Genomic DNA, 27443 nt, shown 5'->3' with positions numbered 1-27443 from the left:
GACACTTAAACAAACTTCATTCACTGTGCAGTTGAATAAAAGCCTATCAATTCTGAATGAAAATCTAGACTGCTCTTCCAGAGAAAGCCACCAACTGGTGCAGATCTGATGTCTTCTCTGCAGAATGCATGTTCTGATTTGACTGAACAGGTGTGAGGTAGCTTCCCAAAGGAATACCTATCCCAGGTATACTCCAGGTGCAGCAGTAAGAAACTTTTAAAATCTCTTGTGGTTTCATTCTCAGTAAGAGCTGCATGAGCAGTATTTCATTCAGAATGCTGAAATCACGTTTTCCAATGGTCCCAATGCACAGCTAGGCACATTCTTGGTCCTGCTGCCCTCTGTTTCCCATATGCTTCTCCCAGCTGCAGGTAATCAGACCAAGGCAGAAGATGGATGAATAAAACCAGACTCTTCAAAATAGCTTTTTCTTATAAAAACAAGGTTAAGCAGTCAGTTTGGTGTTATCCACAGTCCTATGAGCAGAGTTCCAACAAAAGAAGAAAGGAGGAGGGTAGAGTCAGAAGGATCCTTATCCTGGCTCACAGTCCGGGCATTGATGGCTTGACTGGGCAGGTTAGAATCGGGGAGCTCCATAATCATCTGGCATCCTCTCAATATTGTACCTGAGAAAGAAGGAAAACTTATGAAGACAACCTACTCTACTTGCTCCCGTCCCCACTGTGGTGGTGCATCTACCCCCTCTTCTCCTCAGGGCTGCACTACCACCTCAGGGACTCCTGCAAGGCCTTGGCTTTTGTGTAATGAGTTAGGTGGTGAAGCATCCCTTGAGCATACCAGGAAGCCTTGCATGACTAAGGTGAGAGCAGCACTGACTGTACTGGGAACTCCTGTTGCCGGTCTACGGAGAAGAATGAGATTGCCAGTCATCCTCTGACAATCCTGTCTAAGTCATGGCCTGAGTGGAATGGTACCAATGTTACCAGAGTTTTGGAAACTCTAGTAGTTACCAATCTGGATTATGGCCAAGACATAAAATTTATGGCTGTCTAAAAGCAATCACCTTGTGACCCTATAAGCAGTGGTGTTAAGTGAGGCCCTTAGAGCTTTCCTGGACTGACTGCTGATCAAGTCTGGGACTAAGATTGGATGCAGCTGCACCTGGACTCCATCAGGAGTTTGGAAAGCAAGGTGATCCTTACTGAACCTTGTGACTCAGTGGGAGGGTCATCCTTTGCACTTCTGGTCTCCATGCACAACATTCTAAAGTGATTTTAAGTCAATTTTCCTTTGTATGTTTCATCTATGTAGTAATAGAATGAAACCTGCCATTAAACTCTGTTAAAGTTTGCTACAATCTTATATTAAAAGCTGCTTTTGCTAGTATACCTTTGACAGTGATTCTTCAAGTGGATTAAAGCATTCATTTGTGACACCCATGCAACAACAGTCTTACAGGTAAACTGAATAGTCAATTACTGCATTTTTATCAGCAGCTCAGATCCCCAGGAAGAAAAATATTGCTTTTGAAAGTAAAGAGTCTTCATAAGGTTGCTGTTATTCTTCACCTTAAACTCAGCAATCAGACATCTCAAAAACTCACTATCTCCAGAGAAGGGAAAAACCCTGCAGTTTTGTAAGATCTGACTTAGGATTTAAGAGCAGATCACCACAAAAAATAAACTTTTAGACATTTAACTTATAATTCACAGAATCATTTAGATTGGAAAAGACCTCCAAGATCACTGAGTCCAGCCTTTGACTGAATATCACCTTGAGAATTAGACCATGGCACTAAGTGCCATGTACAGTAATTTCCTGAACACCCCTAGGGATGGTGACTCCATCACCACCCTTGGCAGCTTTTTCCAAAAGTTCATGGCCACAGTGAATAAGAAGAAAAGGTGTTTTGAGAGAAAAATCTTTTGAGCCACATTGTAATTATAGATCAGTTAAAACTTTACATATCTATAGCAATCAAGCTCCTAATTTCCAACATGCTACACTAGTATCCTTGTGAGTTGGTTTGGTTTTTTGTTAAGAAGCAAATTCAGTCTCTTAGCCGAGGGTACACAAAGCTGCCAAATAGAATATGGAACAGGAATGGTTCTTTTCTTCAAGAGCCTGTAGAATGCATTTGCCTGATAGTCCTGCTGCTGCTGGTAAGCAAAACTGATCTGTGGAAACTCTGGCCTTAAGGAAACCACTTCTTCAGGTAAAGACAAGTGAACATGTAGACTGCAACGAAAATGGGTCTGTGACCAGTCTCTTCCCAGCAGTAGCTGCACTTCAACTTCTTTGCAAACACCAGGCCCTTTACTGCAGCCTGCACTATAGACAATGAAGGAGAGAAGGATGTGGTAACGGAGTCCCTGTCAGACAAGGACTGCACTGGGCAGGATTCCTTCCTGTCAGGGGGTCCTTACCTGTGCCTGGAAATATACATTATGGGCACTCCAGGGATTTTTCGTATTCTCCGCTTGAGCTCTTTATCCACTGTGGCCACAATGTAACATTTGTGCTGCAAAAAACCAGAAGGCAAGTCAGATTCAACACCAGTGAGCCCCAGAAAGGAGTCATGGCTGACCAAACGTTCCTGTTCAGTGAGCTCTCTGAATACAAGGAGGCTGAGAGTCCTTAGCAAGGCATTACCAGCACTTGTACAGAATTCCACAGCAGACTAGTAACATCCTTCTGCCCATCAAAATAGACTCAAGAAATCTCTGAAACTCTGTCCACCTTTCAAGCTGACAGCTTTCCCATCCTAAGTGCTTCTTGATGCTGTCCTATACAACAAGAATGCTCAGAGAAGATAATACCTTGCATCAAATAAAGTTGTATTAGAACTGAAAATGCCCCTTGGTGAGATTTTATAGTTACTCTGTGGGAAATTTAAGTCAGTCAGTAATTAGGAGGGTTCAGGAATTTTTACTATGTTAGCAAGGTATAGAAAATGTCAGAAGGGGAATACCTGAGTGACCCTCTGCACCAAGCAGTCATCGGCGTAGGTTCCTTTGTGCATACATGGCAAGCGTTCAAACCGAGGGTCCTTGGCAATTCTGTGGGGACATAAAAAGCAGCATCACAGCAACCAGACCAGAGAGTACAGTAACACAGTATGGAGGAACAGCCCTTTCTGTGATATACAGAACACTGTTCTCAAAACAAGGGATGAAGGGATGGAGTAAATGGTAGACAAAGGTCAACTGAAATGACCTACAAAAAAACCAACCAAATGCAATTTGTCTAGTTATTATAGGTTATGTATTTCTTAGTACCAAGTTCAGGACCCTGCAACAACCTAACCACCCTCTAGTGCAGGAACACCAGTCATAGCAAGTGTTTTTCATTTATTTATATCAAAGCATTAAGTTCTAGAAAGAGAGAAGAACACCCTGCACCTACCTTAATGCCACACGGTACTTCTGTCCTAACTTCTCGATTTCACCCATCACACAATCTGTGATACATGGAATACCTAAATGCAAAAAAAAGCAAAGCAGTATTTATTCCCAGACCCCTAATACTGCCTACATGCCCCAGAAACATCATGAAACTCTATAATGTATTACTTACAGTGACAAGTAATAATATTACAAGGTGATGAAATGTAGAGCCACCAAGTTTAACCATGCCACGGTAATTTTAGATTTTAAAGTTATTAGTACTCTACCTTTGCTGAGTTAGCATTTTAAAACTGTTACTTGACTGAAACCAGAGGCATGGCCAGGGTTACCACAGCTCCATGATTATAGCACACATTCTTTTTGCAAGATTTCTGTTATTCTCAGCCAGTGGCATGAGACTGACGAAGCACATTATGAGCACACTGGCACTGTGTGGTCTGAAGAAGCTGTGAGTGGTGCAGAAACTCACACTTGGCATAGAGACAGTCCATCATCGACTGCACTAGGTCCAGTTTGGCCTTGATGGAGAAGTTGATGAAGTTAGTGTCAACCAGGATGTGGTAAGGGGGACCCAGCTGTGTATTATATTGGAAGAACAAGCAAGAGGGATGCTGGGGGCTGCCAGGAAGACAAAGAATTCAAATCAGTTAATTGCATTTAACATCACGTCCAATCCTACAACTTGCACAGAATGAAAGAAGGTAATGAGCAGAAAAACCCATCAGACTGCCTGCTGTCTCCCAAGCACAATCCTTCGGTTTGGGGCACCACTTCTTCTGACAGTATGGTTCAGAACCACCCTCAGTTCCAGCCTTGACCGTGGCCGGCCCTCCCTCCTTCCTGCTCTCCCTCCCCAGTGCCTCGGCAGCACTTACACCTCCCGCTCTTTGATGGCACTCGGGTCCTCCTTCTTCTTCACAGGGGCTTTTGCGCGATCCTTCTCTTTACTGCAAAGAAACACAGGCACCACTGTGGTACAGCGACAAGGAAGAGCTACCGGCGGCGGAGAGACCTGGGCCAGGACCTCCTCCCGAGCGGGACACGAGGACGCTGCAGGGCCCCGCGCGGGCCCGGGCCCAGCCGCAGCCGCACTCACAGGCGCTCATCCCGGAGGCTGATCATGCGCTTCATGACCGCGTACTTCCGCGCCTTCTTCTGCTTCCCCTGCAAGGACACGGACACACGGCCGCGATGAGCTAAGGAGAGCCCCGGTCCCAGCCGGACCGCCCGCGCCCCGGCCCGCTCCCGGCTCACCATGCTGATCCCGCCGCTCCCGGGCCGCCACCGCCGTGTCCTGGTGCGTCACTGGGCCCGCCCCGGAGCGCGTCATCTCCGGCTGCCGGCGCCGGGCAGCGGCAGCGCGGGGCGGCCACAGCGGCTTGCGGCCGTCCTCGGCGAGCACGGTAACAGCGGTAGCGCGTCCCCTTCCCTCCCCGCCGCCTCGGGTCCCGGCGCGGGGCACGGGCTCCCGGGGCGAGGTTGCTGCAGCCGCAGCCCTGCCGCCGCGCCGTGACGGGCGTCCCCGGGGCGACGGTTGGGCTCAGCCTGGCGTGTGCGGGCGCTGCGGGGTACCGGGGCACGCCGGTGGGTGGGGGCGAGCTGGCGCCTGTGCAAGGGCCGTGGAGACTGGGGGCCCCACCGGGCCCCGCGCTGCTGCGGGCTGCAGGGGGATCCGCCGTGCACCAGCCGCCCTCCTGCCCCTCTTCTCTGTTGGGCAGAGCCGGCACGGAGAGCTTCAGCCCACCCACCTGAGCTGGCTGGAATGTTGTGGGTTTTTTGAGAGTTAATGTAGTAGTGGTTTTGTCACCTTCTAGCTCCTGAACTTCTTGATGAAAAGCAGTGGGTTGTCATTATCTTTTGATCTTACCTATATTTGTGATCAGAAGTCCTAGCGAATGAGCATAATTTTAGCTGTACTTCATGCAGCCGTAACGGTGTAGTCTGCAAAATGTCTTTTCTGCACATGCACGGAAATGTTCTCCAAGTTCTTGGGCTGGTCCGGGGCACTTGGTTTTTTGTGCCCTGTGCATGAAAGCTTCTGGGATTAGTGAGATCTTGTAGCTGTTGGTATCTTCCAAATACAACCGGTTTTATCTGGTGTGCTGGTCAGAAAAAGCAGCCAATGAGGAATCACTCGGGATTTTTTTCTCTCACAAGTGGTGACCTCTGTAGAACTGTGACTGATGTTCTGACAATGAGAAAGAAAATGAGACTGGAAGAAAAACTGTGTTTATTAGGAAAACCACAGGGTTTTCCAGGGCTTTCCACCTGAGTGCTCATACCTAGCTTAACTGTTGGTTGAGGAAATGCAGTTGGTAGAGCTCACATGATGCTTTTCAAATGACCCTCAGTGGTTTGGGAAGAGAAATAATTGAGGAAGAAGGGCATGATCTGCTTTCCCCACTGATGTGCAGCATGGCAAGTGGCTGAATTTTGTCCTGGCTCGGGAAGCAGATTTGGTGTCAGGATGAGGCTGGCCTGAAAGTTGCCATCTGGCTGGCTTGCTGTGTTTGAGGAGGACAGGAGGAGCTGACAGCGCTGGTGGTGGTTCATTTGCAATGAAAAGGCCTTAGACTTAAGCGGTTGACAAAAGTCTTGTTTGTTTGTTTGTTTTCCTGTTGCCACTGTTTTATATAGCTTGTATGTAAATACATATGACAAATCCCATGCCTAATAAGAGAATGACTGTTTTGTGTAGACACTGACCATTGATGCAGCTTTTGTCCTTGACAGCTGATACTGGATCCTGCTTAGTGCTTTTTGTGCTGACTTTTCAGTTTTCTGTGAATGTATTGTAAAGTTAGGTTCTCATGGGCATTCCTGCTTGTTGGTTTGTGCCTGCTTTCCTTTGCGTAAGAAAATACTGTTTCTTACAGTATAGAATAGTCATCTGTGCATGGCAGGAGACAAACATGCCATTTGTGGTAGACATTTATGCACATGGATTGAGAGAGATTCTGCACAGAGATACGTGGTTCTCTTATATTGATTGGATGAGGTACTATTAACCTGCAAAAAGGCTTTAAAACAAAATTAAAGGTTTGTTGTTAAGAGAAGAATGGCAATTTATCAGTGCACCAAATAAAATCAAGAGGCACAGCAGATTTCCTAGGAGCTCAGTACATCTGTTGTGTGTATCATGCCCTAGCTGATTTTGTAGCTGTAGCCACACGAATGTGCCATTACTGTGTCACAGTTACTTTTGTGTGTGTTACACTTGTGCTTCCTTCTGGAGCTCTGCACTGTGTTCCTCTGGCTTCAGCAGGGCAGTAACACAAACTAAATGTCTTCCCATTACTGAACTTCCTTTCCTTGCTGACTTGAGGAAGCAATAGCACTAATGCAGTTTGTTTTATGATTCCATGCTATCTACCATGATTATGCCAGTACCTCTCCTTGAGTGAAAGGAAGGTGAAGCTTTCAAATCCCCATTTTCCCTGCAGGTGGCAGGAGACCATCGCTTGCTCTGTCCTTGGATCAAGATTACTAAGACTTCTTGGATAATTCAGCACCTTTTTCTCCAGTCTAGCTATGATGGCACCTTCTATTGCTGCTTTTCAGAATTCATTTCCCAGATTGTTCCCCAGCAGCTCTTAGCACAGATACCGTTTTAATTCACATCTGCATTCTGTTGAGTGGCAGTGTATCTTGGATACCACCTACTTGCAGCTAGGCTCTTCACCTCGATGTGTTCCAGCTGCAAGAGCACCCTTAAAGCTGCTGGCAGTGAAAAAGCTAGAGGGAAGTCGATTGTGTAACAGCCACTTCATCTCTGGTGACCACCCGAGTTGCTGTTTTGTTTACCACATCATGTAGGAAGAATAAAATGACAAGTTGCTGTGCTGATTAATTAACATAACTGAGGCAACTGATGTGTCCAGCAAGTTCAAAAATTCTGCAAACCAGATCGAGAGATTCAGGTTCCAATAGACTTTAAAAAACTGAAGTTTAAATGATGGACCTTTCTATGCTTGAGAGAGAGGCTGTGTGACTTGTGGTGTGCCTCACAGAAGGGAAGGAGTTGTGGAGTGAAGCAGAAATAGCTTGAGAAGATGAAGCCACAGAGACAGCTTTGTGGGTTTTTTGTGGTGTGAACAGACTGGTTCTGGAAGATGGTGGAGGGAGATCTTGTAGATTCCTAATATTGATAAGTTTCTGTGAAATTCCCCAGCTGTGTGGGGAGCAGTCACACACCTTCCACAGACCGGCTAAGGTTCAACCAGACATTTGTAGCACATCTTGGATATGTACCGTGAAATAACTAAAATACCAAGGAAATTGCTAGGTCAGTGGTCCTTAACACAGATAAATTTTTGAGTTTAGAAAGCTGATGCTTTACCTAGGAGGAGAATGAGAATTTATGCCCTGGAGACTGCTGCAACACTGTTGCAGTGAGCAAAAGTAGAGGAAGGAGGAAAATATATGTGTGGGTGGGACTTTCCTTGAGATGTGGGTGAGGAAAAGATGTGAAAATCTGGCTCTTTCTGCAGTGCAATGAAAAAGCTCTGCACAGGTTTACTGGTTGATTTTCATGTGCATTAGAAACATTAGTAGAAAAGTGTAAAAGCAGCCAGATCTGTATGATTATTGGCATGGAGGGAGATAACAACCGTCTGAAGAGGAAGGCAGAGGAGGGGGACTAAGGAAGAAGTGACAGCTGAGGTGGTGGCATGGCAGGTGGCAGGAGCACATCACATCCCCAGAAGAGGTGACTATCTTAACAGACTTGTGAGCCTGGCTCTGTTTTTTCCATTCTCACTCCTTTAGGTAATCTGTGCTCTGAATGAGCAGATACTGATTGTGTAGGCTCTGTGGTGTTTCTTCTGGCATGTGTCCTAGTTTTTGTGGGCTGCGTCAATCCTTGCTGTTAAATTTTAATTTTTTTTATCTCAATCCTGACAGTAAACTGTAATTTAGTGAATAGTGCTGCTGAAGCTGAAATCCCTTATAAGGATCTCAGTTTCCTGAATACCTAAAACAATGTTCCTGAATACCAAACCCAAAATCTAGTTTGCTTAGTGGTTCAAGAATTCTGAAAAACTTTCTTTTCTTTTATTTTGAGGCTTGACTACAAATAGCCCTTTAAATCTGGGCAAAATTGGTTTGAGAACAGTATTTAGCATTTTGTTGGGTATGAAGACTTGAAGGGCTATCTGATTATAGAATGGTTTGGCTTGGAAGAGACCTTGAAGATCATTTGATTCCAACTCCCCTGACATGGGCAGGGATTCCTTCCACTAGACCAGGTTGTTCAAAGCCCCATGCAACTTGGTTGTGAACTCTTCCAAGGATGAGGCAGCCACAACTTCTCTGGGCAGCCTGATCTTGTTCTTCACTAGTCATATTGAAGAATTTCTTCCTATATCTAATTTCTTTCTCATATCTAATCTAAACCTACCCTCTTTCAGTTTGAAGTTCTTCCCTTTGTCCTATCACTGCATGCCCTTGTAAAAAATCCCTCTGATCTTCCAGTACAGTGGGCAGTTCTTCATTTTCTCAGTCCCTGCATTTGTCTTCTGTGACTTGGTTGGTGTGACTGGAGCAGTCGTTGGTGAAGACTGAGGGGGAAAAGTTATTGAGTACTTCAGCCTTCTCATTGTCCTGGGTAACCAGGTCTCCTGTTTCCTTCTGGAGAGGGTACATGTTTTCCCTAGTCTTTCTTTATCACTAATGTACCTGTAGAAAGTTTTCATGGCACCCTTGATATCACTGGCAAGGTTTAGTTCTGTCAGGGCTTTAGCTCCTTCTAACCCAATCCTTGGCTGCTGAGACAATCTCTGTATTCCTCCTGGGCTATCAGCTCTTGCTTCCATCTCCATGAAACCTGTGGAGGCAAGGATGTGTTTTGTTCCATCTTGAATGTGCTAGTTTCAGGGGATCATATAATGAAATGAGATTGTGACAGATAGAGGTTGAGGATATGGTGAAGCTTTGCACCTCATCAACAGTGGTACTTTTATAGCACCTCTCATGGATTTGATGTCTAGTGATGCTCTTGCATCTTGCACCTCTCATGTGTTTCTGCTTGCTAGATTTATCCACAATGTAGACATCTAACATTTCTCTCTCCTTTTTTTCCTTTTCCAGGAAAGCTAGCAAACTGCAGGCTAAAGGAAACAGCACTGCAGGACAACCCTTTTTCCACAAAGAGGAAGAAACTGCTGTGCTCAAGTCCTTATTTTGCAGCAGTGATTCTGTGATGCAAGTTCCAAGAGTTACTCTTTCTGTGATAATCTTCTCTATGGCCTCTTCTTGCTGATGTCTGTCCCAGTTCTGGGCACAAAGCGGAAGGATGCTGAAGAATGGGTTCCCTCTTTTTGGCTTTTAGAGCATGGGCACTTGTGTAAAGGTATGTGACTGCTCTTCGGTTGGAGGGCTGGACTATGTGCCAAGGCCAGCAAAGGGGATTTGCTGGGCTAGAAAGTCATGGCTATTGTTGGGGGGAAATACCTTGTTTAAGCCTTCTGCATGCTGATGTCCATTATTGCTGCTGTCGAGATGACTGATGAATAACTCCCCTTTTGTGTTTGTTTAAAAAAAAAGGCAGCTTGAATGCACAATGTAGCTTCTCACTAACTGAATGGTGACATGGTGAGCTATATTGTGTGCATTATGTATGCCAAATCCTTTGTCTAATTGTCACACGCGTTCCTTGCTGCTGCTCTTGTTCCATCTGTCAGCTGTGTCTTATCAATCCTACAGCATGTTGTTCAGGGTGTGGTATTTTTACTACATGTTTGTTTAGCAGTCTCCTCAGTGAAAACTTAAGTCTAGATTGGTGTCTCTTAAAATTGCTGTAAACTTAATGGTGTACAAACAGAAGATTTTAGCTTTTGTGTTGATCAGTTAGAGTTTCAGCAGAGAGGCTCCACTTTGCAGAAGTGAGAAGGGGACTCTTTTCCAGTTGCATTTGTGTGTTCTGTAGTAGACTTGCAGGGCAAAAATAGATTCACTGCTGCTCTAGAAGGATTTTGTTTGTTCTGAACAAATGGGGATGGTCTTGTTTACAAGTCTTTTATTCTGTAGCTTTTTCTTCCAAGGTTGCTGGCTAAGGTTTGGCTTCTGTCCATTTGGTGGTGCTCTGTAATATATGCTTTTATATCAGAGTAGAAGATAACTTCATGGCTTGCAAGTAGGTGTGACAGTTTAGATGAGTGGCTTTGGCCACTGTTGTTGGAGTTGGTGATCCTGCAAAAAACATCTCCTTCCTGCAGAGCCTTCCCCAGAGCCTGCTCTCACTGTTTTTAGAGGGATGATATGTTGTCCTTCTTATAGATTCCTGAATCTGGGAATCTGTGATGGAGGGAGAACTGTTAATTGTAGCATGTTGTGCTGTTCACATATTTCAATCTTATGGATTGAAATTTAGGGATGACCTTGGAGAGGAAGACAAGTGATCAATAGGCATTTTTTCTGAGGAACCATAGATTAAATTTAGTCCAGTGTATGTGAGGAAGTCACTGGACTGGACTTGGCCTATTTTGTGTTCTAGATGCAGCTGTGATCCTCGGCTGTCTGTCTCACCGAAGGGACCTGATGTTTTACATTATTGGTAAGTGAAGGAAAGGCTGCCACTGTATTTGATGACCTCTTCATAGGCTTTAGAAGGGTTTCTTGAAAGCCTTTGGTTTAATTTTAGTTCAGAGTTTACCTAACAAACATGAAGTTACTGTCACCCCACACTGTGCCCTCCACCTGGCAGACTTGCCTCTCGACCATTCTTCTTGATCCTAAAGTCCTTTCATTGGCCTAATTCCTAAGCCATCCCCTTACTTTTTTTTTTTTGAGAACTAGTGGAGGGTTGTTGCCTCTGTCATGCTTCTTAATCCAGCCATAATGTGATGTGCAGAAGTTGTCTGGTTATCTGTTTCCCTTAAAGGAATCTCTGTAGTTCTAACTTGCAACTTGAAGGGAATTCCATGTCTCTGTTGGGATGTCCGCAAGCCTTACCTGAGACTCTCTACCACCTTTAACTATTTCCTTTGTTTGCAGTCATTTGCAGAGTTTTAAGAGACTTGATATTTTCTAACCTTACCTGTATCATAACACAAACCATAAATGTCCACACAATAACATCTGCCTTAAATACCTAATTTGCATTTGAGTAGAATACCATTAACAGAAAGGCATCTTTGGCTGATGCAGAGGGGATTTTAGAGCCTGACTCAGCCACCTCGGCTTCTGCAACCACCCTTTGTTCTCTCCCTGCTGCAGGTGGGATCACAGTATCTGTTGTAGCTTTCTTCTTCACCATTAAGTTCCTCTTTGAGCTTGCCGCACGTATAGTCAGCTTCCTTCAGCATGAGGACCGGGAGCGCCGAGGGGAGCGAACTATTTATGACTACGTGCGAGGCAACTACCTGGATCCCCGGTCCTGCAAAATCTCCTGGGATTGGAAGGACCCCTATGAGGTGGGCCATAGCATGGCCTTCCGAGTGCATGTAAGGCAATATTTTTGTTTCCATGCAGCTTTGTGGGCAGGAACAGAGGTCTGAGTTAGGGGTGGGCTCTTCAAATGGTTTTTGTTGTTGGGGCCAAGCCAGATGTAACAGGCGAGCTATCTGTTTGTGCCTTCTGCTCTGTTACTATGTTGCAAAACTCTGTAAGTGTATATTTGAAGTTTGCACTTTTTGAAATCTAATCTCCCTCTCTTCAGAATCCTCTGAAGAGTCAGAGGAGACCGCATTTGTCCTGACTGCTGCTTCCTTTGCTGGGAAGTGAGTAGGCTGAGCCTTGCCTTCAACAAATGTGGTGCTATCTTTTGGTTGTGCAGCTGAAGTTGAGGGTGTGGGAATGGGCATTTTAGCAACCCAAGAGCTGCAAAGCTTCATGGCCACTCCCCATTAACTGTAAAATGGATTGTTATTCTGTTAGACCTGGAAAAGCCTGCCAAGGATTCTTGTTTCCCTCTAATCCCAAAAGGCCTAGTCTAGGGGAAGTAAGCTGAGTGAACACAGAGAGTTTGGAGCTATGTGGAGAAAGTTTGAGCAACTTGAAAGGTTTTGCTGGGCTTATGTGCCTATATTTCTATCCCACCTTCCCATCCAGGAGGGTATCAAAATAAGAAGATAGGTTCAGCTAGGTTGCCATACCCATCCCTCTTGGGAAGGTCCAGCTCCAGGGTGCAGGCAGTGAAAAAAACTGGGGGAAAGGGACTTGTTCTGTTCCTACTATTTAAATTTATTTCCTTCACCTTGCTGACACTCATGAGCTCCAGCCATGTGCCTTTCCACTTCATGCTTGTGTGAAATTTGCTTGGCCCTTTATTCATCAACAGTAGCTTTGCATACACTAGTTTCTCCTGATGTCATTCAAGATGCAAACTTCTTGAAGCCCCATGCCCTCCCTTACCTTGAAACAGGAAATAATAATTTTTTCCTGACTTCAGGCTGATTGCAGATGGTAGGCAGGCTCTGGCCAACAAGCTGCTGGCTCTTGAAGAGCCATGCATATAGAGTTCCAAGATGTAGTTCTTTCCTTGTAAGGAATTAGTGGTCAAGGTATGTTACCCTCTGAAATTGTCCAGGAGATCACTTTGGTGATTGAGCTGCCTGTGATTTTGTCTAATGTGTGGTTTTCATTTTGATGCTTCTTAGCAGTAAAGACTGGGTCAGCTCCTTAGGTCAGCATCTTCCTCACAGTTTTCCGTAACAAATTGGCAAGAGTTCTTTCAGAGCTTAGCTGTAAAAATGAACAAGATCTGCTTGTTTCTCTGAAAGGGTATGGCTTTACTTTTTTCCTTTTGCTAGTGGGTTCTCATGATTTCTGCTCTAATATTGCACTACAAGTGCAGATGGGAAATGCCTAGAGGCATGTTCTTTTCAGGGCATGCATGTGAACCCCAGCACAAAAGAGAATGGGGCTGTTCAATGCCCACTTGTTCATTTTGGAGAACGCAGTCTGTGTGACAGAGCTATCTACTAATTATTTTTCCTTTTCTGAGCTGAGGTACTTGCCCTTTCCTAAGGCAATTTCTTTTCTCTTTCTCTGTGTGCTGTATGTTTTTGCTGACCTGGACTTCTCTGTTTCCCATGCAGTTATTCTATAAAAATGGGCAACCCTTCCCTGCTCACCGGCCTGTGGGGCTGCGAGTTCACATCTGCCATGTGGAGTTAGCAATTGATATTCCTGTAACCCAGGAAGTTCTTCAAGAGCCCAATTCCAATGTGGTGAAAGTGGCTTTCACTGTGCGCAGGGCTGGGAGATATGAAATCACTGTAAAACTTGGTGGCTTGAATGTGGCCTACAGCCCCTACTACAAGGTTTTTCAGCCAGGTAAGATCTAAGTGGCCCTGTAATGGTTCAAAGTAGATTTGGAGGTATTGGAGGCCCTTAGGTAAATGTGTTTCCAGCTAAAATAGGTAGGTGACAGGGAAAGGGTTACCCTTCACCATTTTCCTCCTGCCCTGTGTGGATCCCAGCAACAGACCCACGAGTAAAACATACTTGTGACTACCAGTACATAACAAAACAGAAACTGCTTTACAGAATAAGTCATTAGTGCTACTTAAAATCCCTATCCACTTCTGTCATGTTCTCAATTTTGTAGTAACTTCTTCATAGTCCATTTAGTAATCAGAGAGTGCCTTTTGTGAAAGTATTGAGTTATTTGTGTCTGAGTTGGAGATGCTGTCATAATTTGCCTCTTCTTTTTCTGAATACCCTATTCTGTTCTTGTAAGCTCCTGGAGCAGTTGATACCTTTGATTACACACTTTGGTAAAAACATTTCATTTTTATCCATCTAAAATTTGTTTTCTTCTACTTCTGTTTTTTTGACCCCACTTGGCTTCTTTTATGTTTCATGTACATGTCATTGAAAGGACCTCTATTCATTGCTTTGTGAATAGATACAAAGCTTGCTAAAATATCCCTTCAGAAAGAAGAAGCTTAGGTTTAACCCAAATAAATTTTGTTTGGTAAGCTGCATTTGCAGGTTTTCTTAGGTGTCAGCTAGCTTATATTTTGTATGTGCAGTGGGAGCAAGTTCCTGAACAGAAAGTTAGAATGGTGGAAAAGCATTCTTTAGAGGACTAGTGACTTGTTTGCTTTATTAGTATTAAGTCTCTGATCCAAGGCACACGCTGTGCACTACACCATATACTTTGGTGCTCAGACACTTTGCTTTTGTAATGTAGGGGCATAGAATGTGTTTAGATTTGATCAGTTTTCAAGGGTATTGTGCCCCTAGTTCCTTTTATTTTGCTTTTTGTAGCTTCACCTTGGAATTTATTTGACTCTATTGTTGTCTGCTTCAGGAATGGTGGTTCCCTCCAAAACCAAAATTGTCTGCCATTTCTCCACTCTGGTGCTGACCTGTGGGCAGCAGCACACTCTGCAGATAGCTCCCAGAGATGAGTATGACAATCCCACCAGCAATTCTGTGTCCTTGATAGATGAGCACAATTACAGCCTCTCCATCCATGAGGTGGGTGCAGCTTCACCCCTTGCTGCTTGACTTCAGGTGAGCTGGAGAGCTCCTTTTATTAATTTGTTTTCTGTTTAGCTGGGGCCTCAAGAAGAAGAGAGCTCTGATGTGGTGTTTGAGAAGTCTGTGGTGTCCAATCGGCAGACTTGTGAGGTGTTCTTCCGACTCACCTTGCACTCGAGGGGGTGTTTCCATGCCTGCATCTCCTACCAGAACCAGCCCATAAGCAATGGTGATTTTGACATCATTGTTCTGAGTGGTGAGTCAAGACCTAATCAGTATTTATTCTCCAGGTGTTCTCTTGCAATGTGCTTTACACACTCATGTAGCAGAGGTATTTGTGGCTTCCCTGCAGGCTGGCCATGCTTACTTGCTAAAGGAAAGCCTATTAATTTTAAAATACTCTGGTAAATTAATTTGCTTCTAACAGGGAAGAGCTCTGGGAACTTATGCTCTCTGATCCATCAACAGATAAAACCAGGTGGTTTTTCCCTATTTCAGGAGGTTTACCCCTGAAATTAGGCAATTTTTAGTGCTTGCTAGTAGTTGGCATCTGAGCCAGTCATGTATTGTATGTTAAGTTGTATGGAGGAAGAACACTTCATGTAACCTATGTGGGTTTTTTTGGTTTTTGTTTTTTTTTTTTTTAACAATGCTATAATTGTTTCTTCAGGGGTTAGCCAGACTTCAGTGTGGCTGTCAAGTGGCTATACCTTAAGGATGGTGATCTGAAAGGGGGGTTCTCTATGCCTTTTTTCTTCAACCAGTCACTAACAGACAAACAGCCATTTTTCATCCCACTCCTGGGTTCTCTCTATCTCTTTGACCAGGTTTTTCCTTTGGATGTATAACCTTTTCTTTACAATCAAAGTCACTGATTTGGTCGTGGCCTGTGCATTCTTTTTCATTCTTGTCTCCATCAGGATTTACACAACTCTTTCATATCTATTTCCCTCAGAGAATGAAAAGAACATTGTAGAACGCAATGTGTCCACCTCAGGTGTCAGTATTTATTTTGAAGCTTACCTTTACGATGCTCCTAGTTACACCAACACTCAGTGGCAACTTCCACCAATGCACCTGAGCTCCTCCCAGCGCCGTCCTTCCACTGCCATTGAGGATGAAGATGAAGATTCTCCTTCTGACAGCCAGACCCCCGAGAAAGTGAAGAAGCCTAAAAAAGTGTACTGCTATGTGTCACCTAAGGTAGATATCAGAAAGTTACCACGCTTGAGTGCATGTTTAAAGTATGCTGTAACTGAAGAGCTTCCTTGTGCTCTATATCTTAGCTCCAGATTCAGGTGCCTCAGGTGCCTGTGGTTTAGAAAAAAGTTTGCTTATGGAAAACATGGAGCTTGTGACTGAGAATAATGTTAAACTGAGCCTTGGAAGTTTTAGTAGTGTGTTTTAGAACTTCAAGTTTTAGGATTGTGTTTTTAGATTTTAGGATCTTTCCAGGTCTGATCCAAATCCTACTGGAAATATTCTTGCTGATTGTTCAATAGATATTCTGTTTGCCTTTCCTTTGCTTTTCTCAGGTCAGACCTGCAATTCCTATTCTCAGTTTCTGATACCTGTAAATTTGAACTTGATTTAAGACAATCTCACATTCTCAGATTTTATGTCTTTGTCCCGTTTCTGCAATGTTTTGCTGAAAAGAAAAAGGGAAGAAAATGGTCAGAGAACAAAGAGTAAATTTATAAGTAGAAGAGACAGAAGAAACTGAGGGTTCTCTGATAATAAGAATATGTTAACAGTAACTATTTTCCATTATTATTGCCTAAAAGCATTCAGAAACTAGAAAGAAAATTCCTCTAAATCTAATAACGCATTTAAATTCATTTTGTTTATCTATGTCTTCAAATGCATTCTGAAAAATGCAGCGATAAATACCAAAATGAAAGACTAATCCAGGAATTGCTTTCTTGCCAAAGGGAGAAAGAGGGCTGTGAAACAGTTGCAGGATGGAAGGAGCTGCTAGAGATTTCTAAATCTGTGCTGCACATGGCTCTAAGAACTGCCTTTGAGTGCTATGTCCTTGTGAGCTCAGCATCCTTTTCCTCTTGGTGTATTTTTCCATACTCTTTTCTATTGCATCACCTGGTAAAGCAGATTGCTAGAAGTGAGTACTGTTAGAAGCTCCCTTTAGGTGCCAAAGTTGTTAATGCAATTCTTAGGCTTGCACATTTGTATCCCTGGATGCCTCTATGTACAGAAATAGAAGCAGCAGAAATCTGGTACCATGCTGCTGTTTTAAAGAGTTAATGCTCATATTTCGCTTGCCTTGTGGACAATTGCTGATGGTCAATTTTTCCAATCATTGCAGCTAGGAAAGATTTGTTCTGGAAATGGTTTTCGTTTCTCTAAAGATGTTAAAATTTCATCTTAACTTGCTCTCCAGAAGATAGGAATTGTGCAGTTATTCAGTTGTTCCAGCAGAAATACACTGAGAGTAAATTTCTGCAAATCTCGTGGATTTAGCAATTGCAAGTGCTTTCTAAAAGATGTTTAAAATGATAATGAAAATTGGGGAGCAGTAGGAGTAGTCCGTTGGTGTGACTTGCTAAGACCTTTTTGTCAGTGCATTACAATCTTGTCCTGAATTCAGCTTCTCAAGTGTACTTAAGATTACTTTCCAATTAGTCTGGTGACGTTCTGCTGAGCACAATAGCTTACTGCTGTAAAATCTGTGTCGTGCTGGCATCCCACATGCGTCATAAATGCACGCGCTGAAGTCTTGCTGACAAGCTTACAGTTCTGTGGAGCTTTAAAGCTTTTCTCTAGTATTGTGCCAAATGCTGCAGAAAACTGTTCCTGGGGTTGAAGGGAGGTCTAGCCTTATAGATCTGTCCTCTGCCCCATGTGTTTCAGGGACAGCCCTTAACAGATGTGTGACATTTAACATTTTCTTTTCCTTGTGGTTACTCAGCAATTCTCAGTGAAAGAATTTTACCTGAAGATCATTCCATGGCGCCTTTTCACCTTTAGAGTGTGTCCTGGCACAAAGGTGAGCCTCTTTCCATGTACCTGTCACTGCACCTCCATGTTCTTAGCTTGTCATCCCTGTCTGTTTTTTCCTTTTGAAGAGAAGGGCTTCCACCCACAAAACAACATTGTGTGGCATAAATTTCAACTCTGCAATTCCCTCTCAGTGCATAAGTTTTGCTAATATTTATGACTAGGTGCCAGTCTTATCACTCTTTCTTGCCTTTTGTCCCAATGCTGGGCAAAAAACTTGATTCCTTTGCATTTTTCTTGACTGTTTTCCTCATAACCTTCCTAAAATGCTGTGATTGTGTCCATTGAAGCCCTCAGAATTGTGTGTGAAGTTTAAAGCAGCTTCCTAAATGAAGTCTGGATGCTTGAAATAGTTTCCTGTTAACTGCATACATGTCAGGGAGCAGAGCAAGTCTTAAAAGCACAGATGGTATTGCTCTGTCTACTGAACATACTGTGCCTTCTGCATGATGGGTTTACCCTTTCTTGCATCTTTTTGCTGCCAGTTTTCATACCTTGGTCCTGATCCTGTGCACAAATTACTGACACTGGTGGTGGATGATGGAATCCAACCCCCTGTGGAGCTCAGCTGCAAGGAGAGGAACATCTTGGCAGCCACTTTCATTCGCTCTCTGCATAAAAACATAGGTAAAGGGACAGTGAGGTGGGTACAGTAGTCAGGAAGTTAGCACTTGGGTCTGCTAGTTTCCCTGGGGAATAAAGATTGCTGGCACTGAATGACTTCTGATGAGAACTCTGGTTCCTGGAGTATCATGCTCTGTTCCTATTGGTGCTTCCAGTGAATGTACTTCATCACAGCAGCTGTTCCTTTTCAGCTTGGCTTCTCTGTCAGGCTCTTTGAAAGTGCACCTGTGAGTATGAATACCAGCAAGATTAATTGCAAAACTACCTTGAAAGTTCTGTCTCCAAACCTTGCTGTGGTAAATGCACTTTTGGGCAGTAAAGCTGATGTGTGCAGTTAATCTTAGGAATGCTCTGTAGATGTTTGAGGTGTTGACATCTCAGGCCTCACCCAAGTTGTCACTCTTCTCAGGAGGCTCTGAAACCTTCCAAGACAAAGTGAACTTCTTTCAGCGAGAGCTCCGTCAGGTGCATATGAAGAGGCCTCATTCGAAGGTCACGCTGAAGGTCAGCCGCCACTGCCTGCTGGAGTCGGTGAGTGAAGGAGTCATTTCACCTTAGCCCAGTGCTCCTCCGTCCTTCTTATTCTGCTCAGTGCCTAAAGAAGTCCAGGATGGAATGTGCTAGGGCAGCCGTGCTAAAAGTGGATAGTCCCTCTGTTTCAAAGCAGATGCCAGCAGGCAGCTTTAGAAGTAGATAAACATAGGAAAGGACTGCTCAGGGAGGTTGTGGAGTCACCATCCCTGGAAGTGTTCAAGAAATTCCTGGATGTAGCACTTAGTGCCATGGCTTAGTTGACAATGTAGGGACCAGTCAAAGGTTAGAATTTATGATCTTAGAGATTTTTTTCAACTTGTGTGATTCTGTGGTTCTGTAAAAGGATTCATAGCCTGCAAAAGCAGGAAATCTACTGATGCTACTCTGTCCCTACTTTACATTGGAACTTGAGGCCTGGAGAGAGACTGTCTACTTGGACTAGATATGGGAGCAGAACATAGAGCTCCTGAGTCTTTATGTACTGCTTTTCTGGCACAGAGCCATTCAGCAAGATAAACTGTCAAGTCAGATGTTCTGAGCTGTATGCAATGAAACTCCTGCATCAATAGGCTACTAGTAGTGGTTCACAGTGATGATGAAATATTCTGTAAGTCCCTTAGTGAAATCTTCACCACGTCTGACCTGAACGGTAGTGTTTCCAAAATAGAGCTTAGTCATTCATATAATGCAGTTCTTAAGTGACATTCTAAATACTTTGTATGCTAAGGGGGCAGTTGTCCTGACTTATTGTTTCCCCTGTGTCTCACAACAGTAATGTTGCAAAGATGGAAAGAACACTTCTCAGGAAAACAGGAGTGGCTGGGATTTCCCTTGAATTTGTGTTTCAGAATATTTTCTGCATGTACCAGCTTGCAGTGTTTATGAGATTATGTTTCAGTTAATAGCTTGGACAAAATTACTTCATTTCTAAACAGTATTTCCATGACTACTTTTTCCTATTATTTTGGAAATTCTTGCACTGTCTTGAGCATTGTTGCAGTCTAGTAAGATAAAATAAATCTAGTGCCATAATGCTGCTGCTGCTGATAATATAAGCTCTAGTGACCAAGGTTAATAGGCACAATGAATGTGCTTAGTCCGGAGGTGTGAGTAGCAGGATGCTCTAACCTGTTTCAGGATAAAACTACCTGTATGACTGAATTATGACTGAAGACTACCATGTAGCTTTTTAAATTTTCTTTAACTGGAGTCCAAAATCAGGGCACTGGAAATTTTAGACACTTGGGGTATTTTATTACTTTTTTGCATCGTGACTTGCTGTAAGTATGAACTCAGTAATTCTCTTCAAGCTATTTTGTAGTGCTCTTTGAAACATTCCTATTTTAAATCTAATTCGTGGGCTGAAAGTTCTTTACAGAAATTGCTCCTTCCCACAGGCATTTTAATACTTCAAACAATACTTTACTGCAGCCTTGAGAGTGATATTTCTGTGCTAAGACCTCACACTGGTTTTAAGATGAGCTGTATTTTATGTGGGTAACGTGTCTCATAACAGAAAATGAGGAATTGGCTTCTGTGGCTTTGTCAGATAAGAATTAGACCTTAGATGTTTCTAGTTTTTACTTGTATACTTTCAAGTGCTAGGCTGTTGGGGTTTTGTGTTTGCCTATTCACAGGTACAGGACTGCATATTGGGAATGGGGTGCCAAGCAGTAATGGCTGTTGCTATTTTCTTCTTCTGTTTTTCAGTCATTTAAAGCAACACGAAATTTTTCTGTTTCTGACTGGAGCAAAAACTTTGAAGTGATTTTCCAGGATGAAGAAGGCGAGTTATCCTGTGAATATACATACAGAGAAAGCAAAAGGAATGATGGTGGAGTAGTTTCAATCTGAAATTCTGGTTTCTTGTAGTGTGTCCCTTCTTTTGTGGCTTTCCAGCCCTTTGATTTTCTCACAGATCTTAGTGAATTATCCTGCTGGTGCTATTCTAGAGCTACTTCACATAGGGACCTGAAGCCTTATGTAAATCTTGCCCCTCTAGCCCTAAAAAAAACCCCAAACAAACAAAAAAACCAGCTAGGAGTAGGTTTGGGAGAAGATCCTATAGTTTTGCAGTCCCTGCCTACTGCCACGTTGCTACAGATCTGTTCATTGTGATGAACTCTTGTGTTGGGTAATACTGAGCAGCATGCATGAAACTCTTGAACTGATGACCCAGTTTGGATGACCAAGCTTGTTTTATTTTGTAGCTCTGGACTGGGGAGGCCCTCGCAGAGAGTGGTTTGAGCTCATTTGCAAGGCATTATTTGATACCACCAATCAGCTGTTTACCCGCTTTAGTGATAACAACCAGGCCTTGGTGAGTCTGTAGTTCCTATGGTGAATGCACAGAAATGTGATCATTGATGTTTAAACAGTGCTGCTGTTAGGTGGTGTGCTACCTTACTCTTCTTTAGATTGCCTTCATAGTCACTTTCAGTGCCTTTCTGAAAGCTTTGCTTAATGATCTTAACCCATTGGAGCATCAAAGAACTGGCTGGATGAGCAGTAAAGGGTGGCAAGTCAGCAAGGAAGGCTGGATTTTTGGGCAAGAGGAGGTGACATGAAAGTGTTTAGAGGTTTTGTTGGTCTGAATATTTCAGAATCCATTTCTGCTCTCATACAGCTTCTTTCCCATGCACGTGAAACATTTCATGTTCTTTCTACACAGGCTTAGGCATTTTATTTCTGTTGCTTGGCTTTGAGGACATTACACTAAAGCTCCTTGGCCAGCTTGAGAGATGTAGTGAGTTGAAATGGTCCCATATTTGCTATTTGTGCTAGTCAGTCAGGTAGTTGGATATTTCATTTTGCTTCTTCTTTGCAGGTGCATCCAAACCCAGGGCGTCCCACATATTTACGGCTCAAAGTCTATGAGTTTGCAGGCCGCCTGGTGGGAAAGTGTCTCTATGAATCTTCTCTGGGAGGGGCTTACAAACAGCTGGTCCGAGCTCGCTTCACTCGATCCTTCCTGGCTCAGATCATAGGACTTCGTATGCATTACAAGGTAAAGCTGCCCAGCCCTGGCTGAAGCCTGTGTTGGTGTGGGGAGAAGTTGAGTGTTGGTGTAGTGGCAGATCCAGAATTCTGGCTAATATTGTAAGGGATTTTTTTGTTCTTCCTTCTATGTCCCTGCTTTCTTATTCTTTCACACAGTATTTTGAAACGGATGACCCAGAATTCTATAAATCCAAAGTGTGCTTCATACTGAACAATGATGTGAGTGAGATGGATCTGGTCTTTGCTGAAGAGAAGTATAGCAAAACAGGACAGCTGGAGAAGGTGAGGGGAGCAGTTCCTGAAAGTGGGAAACTTTAACCCCTACTGCCTGCAGCAGTGGGGACTGAGAACTCTGCCCCAGAAAATTGAGCTTACTCTGGGAAGTAACTCCTTTCTTGGTTTTTTTGTGGATGGGAGTTCAGGTTTGGGGAATGCTACTGGTCACACTCACGTCAAGTGTTCTGTTTTCAGATGGTAGAACTAGTGGCAGGAGGGGCTCAAGTACCAGTGACCAACGAAAACAAAATCTTGTACCTAAATCTGCTTGCACAGTACAGGCTGGCGAATCAGGTTAGAGAGGAGGTGGATCACTTCCTGAAAGGTAACATGCTGCCTGCTCCCTGCTCCTCTCTGCCTTTATGTCCCAGGGCATACCACATGCTGCTTTTCTCTTCTAGGTCTTAATGAATTAGTTCCTGAGAACCTCCTGGCTATTTTTGATGAGAATGAGCTTGAGGTAATTGCTGCCTCCCTAAGCAGCTCTACATTTACTTCCCCTCCTGTCTGACAAATGGAGTGCTTTCTGGATATGGGAAAAAGCTAAAATGTTTCTTGTCTGAGCACTTTATACATCTGCAATTTGCACAATAGCTGTTGCCTTGTTTCCTGGGCTTCTGACTTTCTGACTGCAGTCTCTTGCCTTTCAGCTGCTTATGTGCGGTACTGGAGATATCAGTGTCTGTGACTTCAAGGCACATGCTGTAGTGGTAGGAGGATCTTGGCACTTCCGTGAGAAGGTAAATGAAAGGGTTTCTCCTTCCTGCTTGTCAAAACCAGTTATTCCATATACAGCAGAATTGGCTGGAATTTAGTTTTTCAGAAGGACAAACTGAAAAATTCAGGGGTCAGGTAGGACTGTACACATTTTAATATATTGTTTTGCTCTAGAGAGATCCCTTCTGACTGACTAGAGCTGATGCTTAAATCAGATTCCAGCAAGTAAAAGTTGTTGCAGTGGTCTCTTTAAAAAAATCCACCACAGCTCTAATTAAGAACAGTTCAGCAGGGAGTCAGGAGGAGTTGGTGGGAATTATTGCTACTGAAGATGTTCACGGTGATATACTTATCTCTAAGAGATGCTTCAAAAACATGCTTGCAGCCCACATGTAGTGTTTGGAGTTCAGTGCTGTGGTACTACTGATGTAGTAGCCTAAATTTGTACCCCCTAATGGTTTTCATCCCTTTCTGCATTTCCCAGTGGGAGGAGTATGGGAATAGTAGCAGCTTTGTTTAGAAAAATAATAGAAGCTGCCAAAACACCCCAGACGAAAACATATAGAAACTTGTATTTTCAACCTGTAAACACTGGGATGGTTCCACTTGCTTGCAGACGTACCAGATGATGCGAAAAACTAAGAAATTAACATAGTGCAATAAGGAAGTGCACTTTCTGCATTGTAAACCTACCTCACTGCCTATGCAGATATTTCTAAAAATAAAATCTCTGTGGGAAGAGCAGAAGCAGAAGAAGCCTTTCTGCTTTAAGGGAAAGGATTGGTGGGAGATAGTAGTGTGGGACATCTCTTAGCTGATTAGGAGCTATGTAATACTTGCCTCTATGTGTCACCCTGTTAAAACAAATCAAGTCTAACTGTTAATAGAACACTTGCTTGTGACTGCAGTTGACTGATATTCTTGTAAGTTGCTGCTGCACTTGCTTGATTTCCTTGGCTGACCTCTCTTTACCTTTTCTGGTTTGTAACAGGTCATGAGGTGGTTTTGGACTGTGGTTTCCAGTTTCACACAGGAAGAGCTGGCCAGGCTTTTGCAGTTCACTACTGGTTCCTCCCAGCTGCCCCCAGGAGGGTTTGCTGCGCTCTGTCCATCTTTCCAGATCATTGCAGCTCCGACTCACAGTACTTTGCCGACAGCCCACACCTGGCGAGTATCCTGGGGTGGTAGGACTTTCTTCCTTGTGCTTTTGGGAATGACACCAGCCAGTTGTGGTGGGCAAACAGTGTAATGTGTGTGATGCTTGTGTCAATCCATCTAAAGGCAGCTAATGGGGATGGTTCCCTCTCAGACCTAGTTTGAATGGAATTTTTCTTTTTTTTTTACAGTTTTAACCAGCTGTGCCTCCCTACTTATGACTCCTATGAAGAAGTGCACAAGATGCTGCAGCTAGCTATCAGCGAGGGTTGTGAGGGATTTGGCATGCTGTGATTTCCCCTTCCCAGGGGACCATTTAGCCTCTCAGCTCTTTGTGGCAAGACCCAAGCTCAATCCTCTGCTTGTTCTCCTTCCCTTCACTTGGGCAGTGGAGGCAGAGCAAAAACTCCATGTAAAGGAATTTGTCATCCAGAAGATGTCATGTGGCCTTTCTGTATCCCAAATATGTCATCAAGAGCTCATTTTTTCCCTTTTCCTCATTCTCCCTTTGGTTCAATGTGAAAAAGCAAAAGGACTGGTGCATTTGTCAAGGAGATATTGCACGCACCCTGTATACCCATCCTTCTGTGAGAAGATGAAGTTCATAAGCAGAAGTTACATTGAGGAGCAGGGGATCTGCTGAGCTGCCTCTACCGTAGCTCTCTAGGAGGAAGAGGGAAGACCAGCATGGAGCTCTGCTGGAAGCCTTGGTTCATAGGAAGTCTTAATAACTTCCTTTACCCTGGCTCAACTCCCCCAGTGATGCTCCCTGATATCTCACTATGATTCATGAGGGGAATAGAGTTGTCCATCCTTTCAGCACCTGATCCCGAAGGGTTTCTGGTTCTCCTTCTCCATCTTGCTCTGGATGCTGTTGTTGCCTGTGCCACAGAGAAAAAAGGGCAGTATCCACTGGAGGGAGTAACCCAAAGAGGAAAACAATCCAATCGGAGCACAAGTGCTGGCCCTGACAGTGATCCTGTACTACCTCCACCAGGGCCCGGCAGCAGAAGCGCCCTTCTCCAGCAGTGGCTGGTAATTAGCTTCTGCAAACTAACTGGAAGAGGAGTTTCTCCTCCATTGAATGTTTCTGACAGTTGATGTTGCACAGGAAGCTATTCCATGCCCTTGCCTTCTTTTCCCTTCCTCAGGAGAGAGAGTATGGGCATGAGTGTGATCCCTCAATGCTGAGCACCAATGCCTATCCCAAATTCACCTTCAGGGTATGTATGTTATGTGCTAACAGTGACAGATCAATAAGCAGCTACAGTGTGCACTGTGCTTTCATTTGTTGTTGGGATGATGGTACTGGGCAGAACATGGTACCTCCACCCCAGCATCCCACAGGATCTTGGCTTCTACCTCTATCATGCAGCAGCCTGAGGCTTCTCTTTCTCTATTGCATTTCAGGCAGAGTGTCCAGGGAGTTGTTGGTGCCTGGAGAGCAGCTAGATTTCTGCCCTTCCAACCTTCTTACCATCTTTCTTCATCTTTCCTTTCTACATATTCCATTTGGTGCTGTTAGCTTTCCAGCACAATATGTTAACTAGAATTTCACTTAAGTGGTCACTCAGCAGCTTGCACCCACCATTGTCTGGCTTGTGGGGAAAGGAGTGGGTAGACCAGAATGAGAAGTAAGCTTATGATTGGGTTCTGTTGTAGTTGGTAATCCATTCAGCCCTTCCCAGGGAGGTAAAGGGAAGGGGAATCTGGGAACCTTGATGAGTTCTTCAGTGAAGCAAAATTCAAGATCTTTGCTTTCTACAGTCTACAAGTAAGTCAAAGGCATGCAGGAGTAATAGTGGGAGAAATGCATTGCTACTACCTGCAATGTAAGCTTTCACTTGATTATGGAATTGCTGGATTTCTTCCAGAATGGATTCTCAGACTGGCATCCCTGAGCTAATTTTAGAACACTGTATTGGATAAAATGTCACATCATCCTCTTCAGTCCCCTTCTGCTGTCCTCAGGCTGATCCGGTCAGACTTGAGCACAGTAAGGATATTTTAAGTTAACTGTGTGTGCTTTTCAAATATAGTTTAGTTGAATTGACTGGGAATTTGTGGGAAATATTCTACATCTATAAAATGTTTTTAAGGAAGCACCTTAGTCATTCTTGGGCTGAGTGTGATACTTCTTTACAGAAAAAAAAGCCATTTTGGTGCCAAAAAGCAGTCAGCTGAACATTGAGACTACTCAGGGGGATTTCTTTGCCTTGTGAATTCATTCCCTCACTGGCACCCAGGTGCTGCGAGGCTGCCAGCTTGATAGTTGCCACTGTTGTGCCCTTGACAGATCACATTAGTAGTGGCTGTTCTTCCTTTTTTTAGTGCAGGCTGCATTCTGCAAGGTTCTGACCTTCTTTGGGTGGAGGGTATGGTACCATTTTATTTATACTGCAGGTGGCTTCCATGGTCAGTAGAGTTACAGCTCCTGTGTTCACCATGCCACCGCTTCAGTGCTTTCCCCAGGGACTGAGAGGAGGTGGTGGTGCTCAGCTTAATTCCAGCTTGTTGGATGGCATGGCTTGGTGTTTTTTCCACATTGTAGCCTCACCTGGTTGAGGGTGTTTTCAGTACTGTAGCTATGGGCCAGCTCTGACAGTGACATCTCCCTCAGGAATTTTCTCCCTTCTCTTGAGCTGGCCTTTTTTTATTCTGAGGATGCTGACCACTGAGTGGACTTCTGCTGGAAAGAGCTCCTAAATGCTTCTCATTTCATTGCAGCCAGCACCCAACACTTCCCAGCAGCTGTGAAGATGCCAAGGACTTCCTTCTTAACACAAGTGCAGTCAGAACTGAGATGGGTACTGTTAGTCAAGTAAGCCCATCCCCTCTGTTTGCACAGGCCTCTAGGCTGCCCCCATGTTCCTGAGTTTCACCACAATACTTCTAAACTTATCTCTAGCTTTACACCCTTTCCCAGTACAGTCACTTTTAATGCTGCCCTTAGTGCTGCAATGGGGATGTGCTTTGGTCACCTATACTGTATGTTACTTCTGGCAGAGGCTCATTACTTCCCTTTTTTTTCTCCTTATTTATTGCCACTTAATAGAGGCTCTTCTGTAGAAATCATTAGGATCCTGATACCACCTTAGACAGGTTCCGTGTTTCCTGAAGCTGCTTTGAGGTGCAGGGGGCCTGGCTTCAGCCTGCACCTGCAGGCCATGTTGCATGAAAACCAGGAGCTGTCGATGATACAGGTCAAATCCTACTTCCCTCTGGTGAATTTCTGGCAGAGTTCAGCCAAAATTTGGAAGCCTGTGGTTGTAGTAGCTGATTTTGTAAATAGTTTGTATAATAAATAAAATATTTTAAAAATTA

The 27443-nt window shown here is 43.9% G+C and overlaps 2 protein-coding genes across 4 annotated transcripts; one reads left to right on the top strand and one right to left on the bottom strand.

The window, feature by feature from the left end:
- Positions 1-4692, bottom strand: FCF1 (FCF1 rRNA-processing protein). The gene is made up of 8 exons (XM_039704878.1): positions 4623-4692; positions 4465-4532; positions 4244-4315; positions 3838-3986; positions 3367-3439; positions 2933-3020; positions 2388-2482; positions 1-626 (listed from the first exon to the last, which is right to left on the bottom strand). Exons 1-8 carry the CDS (start codon positions 4623-4625, stop codon positions 578-580), a joined length of 597 nt encoding a protein of 198 aa, XP_039560812.1. The 5' UTR covers positions 4626-4692; the 3' UTR covers positions 1-577.
- On the top strand, positions 4672-27443 carry AREL1 (apoptosis resistant E3 ubiquitin protein ligase 1). 3 transcript variants are annotated; one of them, XM_039704874.1, is made up of 20 exons: positions 4672-4771; positions 9456-9717; positions 10861-10920; positions 11583-11779; positions 13406-13643; positions 14626-14795; positions 14874-15054; positions 15754-16001; positions 17725-17802; positions 18299-18440; positions 18847-18968; positions 20682-20757; positions 21182-21291; positions 21799-21978; positions 22128-22253; positions 22443-22572; positions 22649-22707; positions 22898-22987; positions 23956-24131; positions 24311-27443. In XM_039704874.1, exons 2-20 carry the CDS (start codon positions 9627-9629, stop codon positions 24411-24413), a joined length of 2577 nt encoding a protein of 858 aa, XP_039560808.1. In that variant the 5' UTR covers positions 4672-4771; positions 9456-9626; the 3' UTR covers positions 24414-27443. The 3 variants fall into 3 exon arrangements, with proteins under 3 accessions (XP_039560808.1, XP_039560807.1, XP_039560811.1); XM_039704873.1 differs by having other exon boundaries at positions 11583-11809; XM_039704877.1 differs by lacking the exon at positions 10861-10920 and having other exon boundaries at positions 11583-11809.

This window comes from Passer montanus, unplaced genomic scaffold (assembly GCF_014805655.1).
Source record: "Passer montanus isolate IOZ18808 unplaced genomic scaffold, ASM1480565v1 scaffold18, whole genome shotgun sequence".
NCBI classification, from domain to species: Eukaryota; Metazoa; Chordata; class Aves; order Passeriformes; family Passeridae; genus Passer; species Passer montanus.
This window is presented reverse-complemented; position numbering and strand designations above follow the sequence as displayed.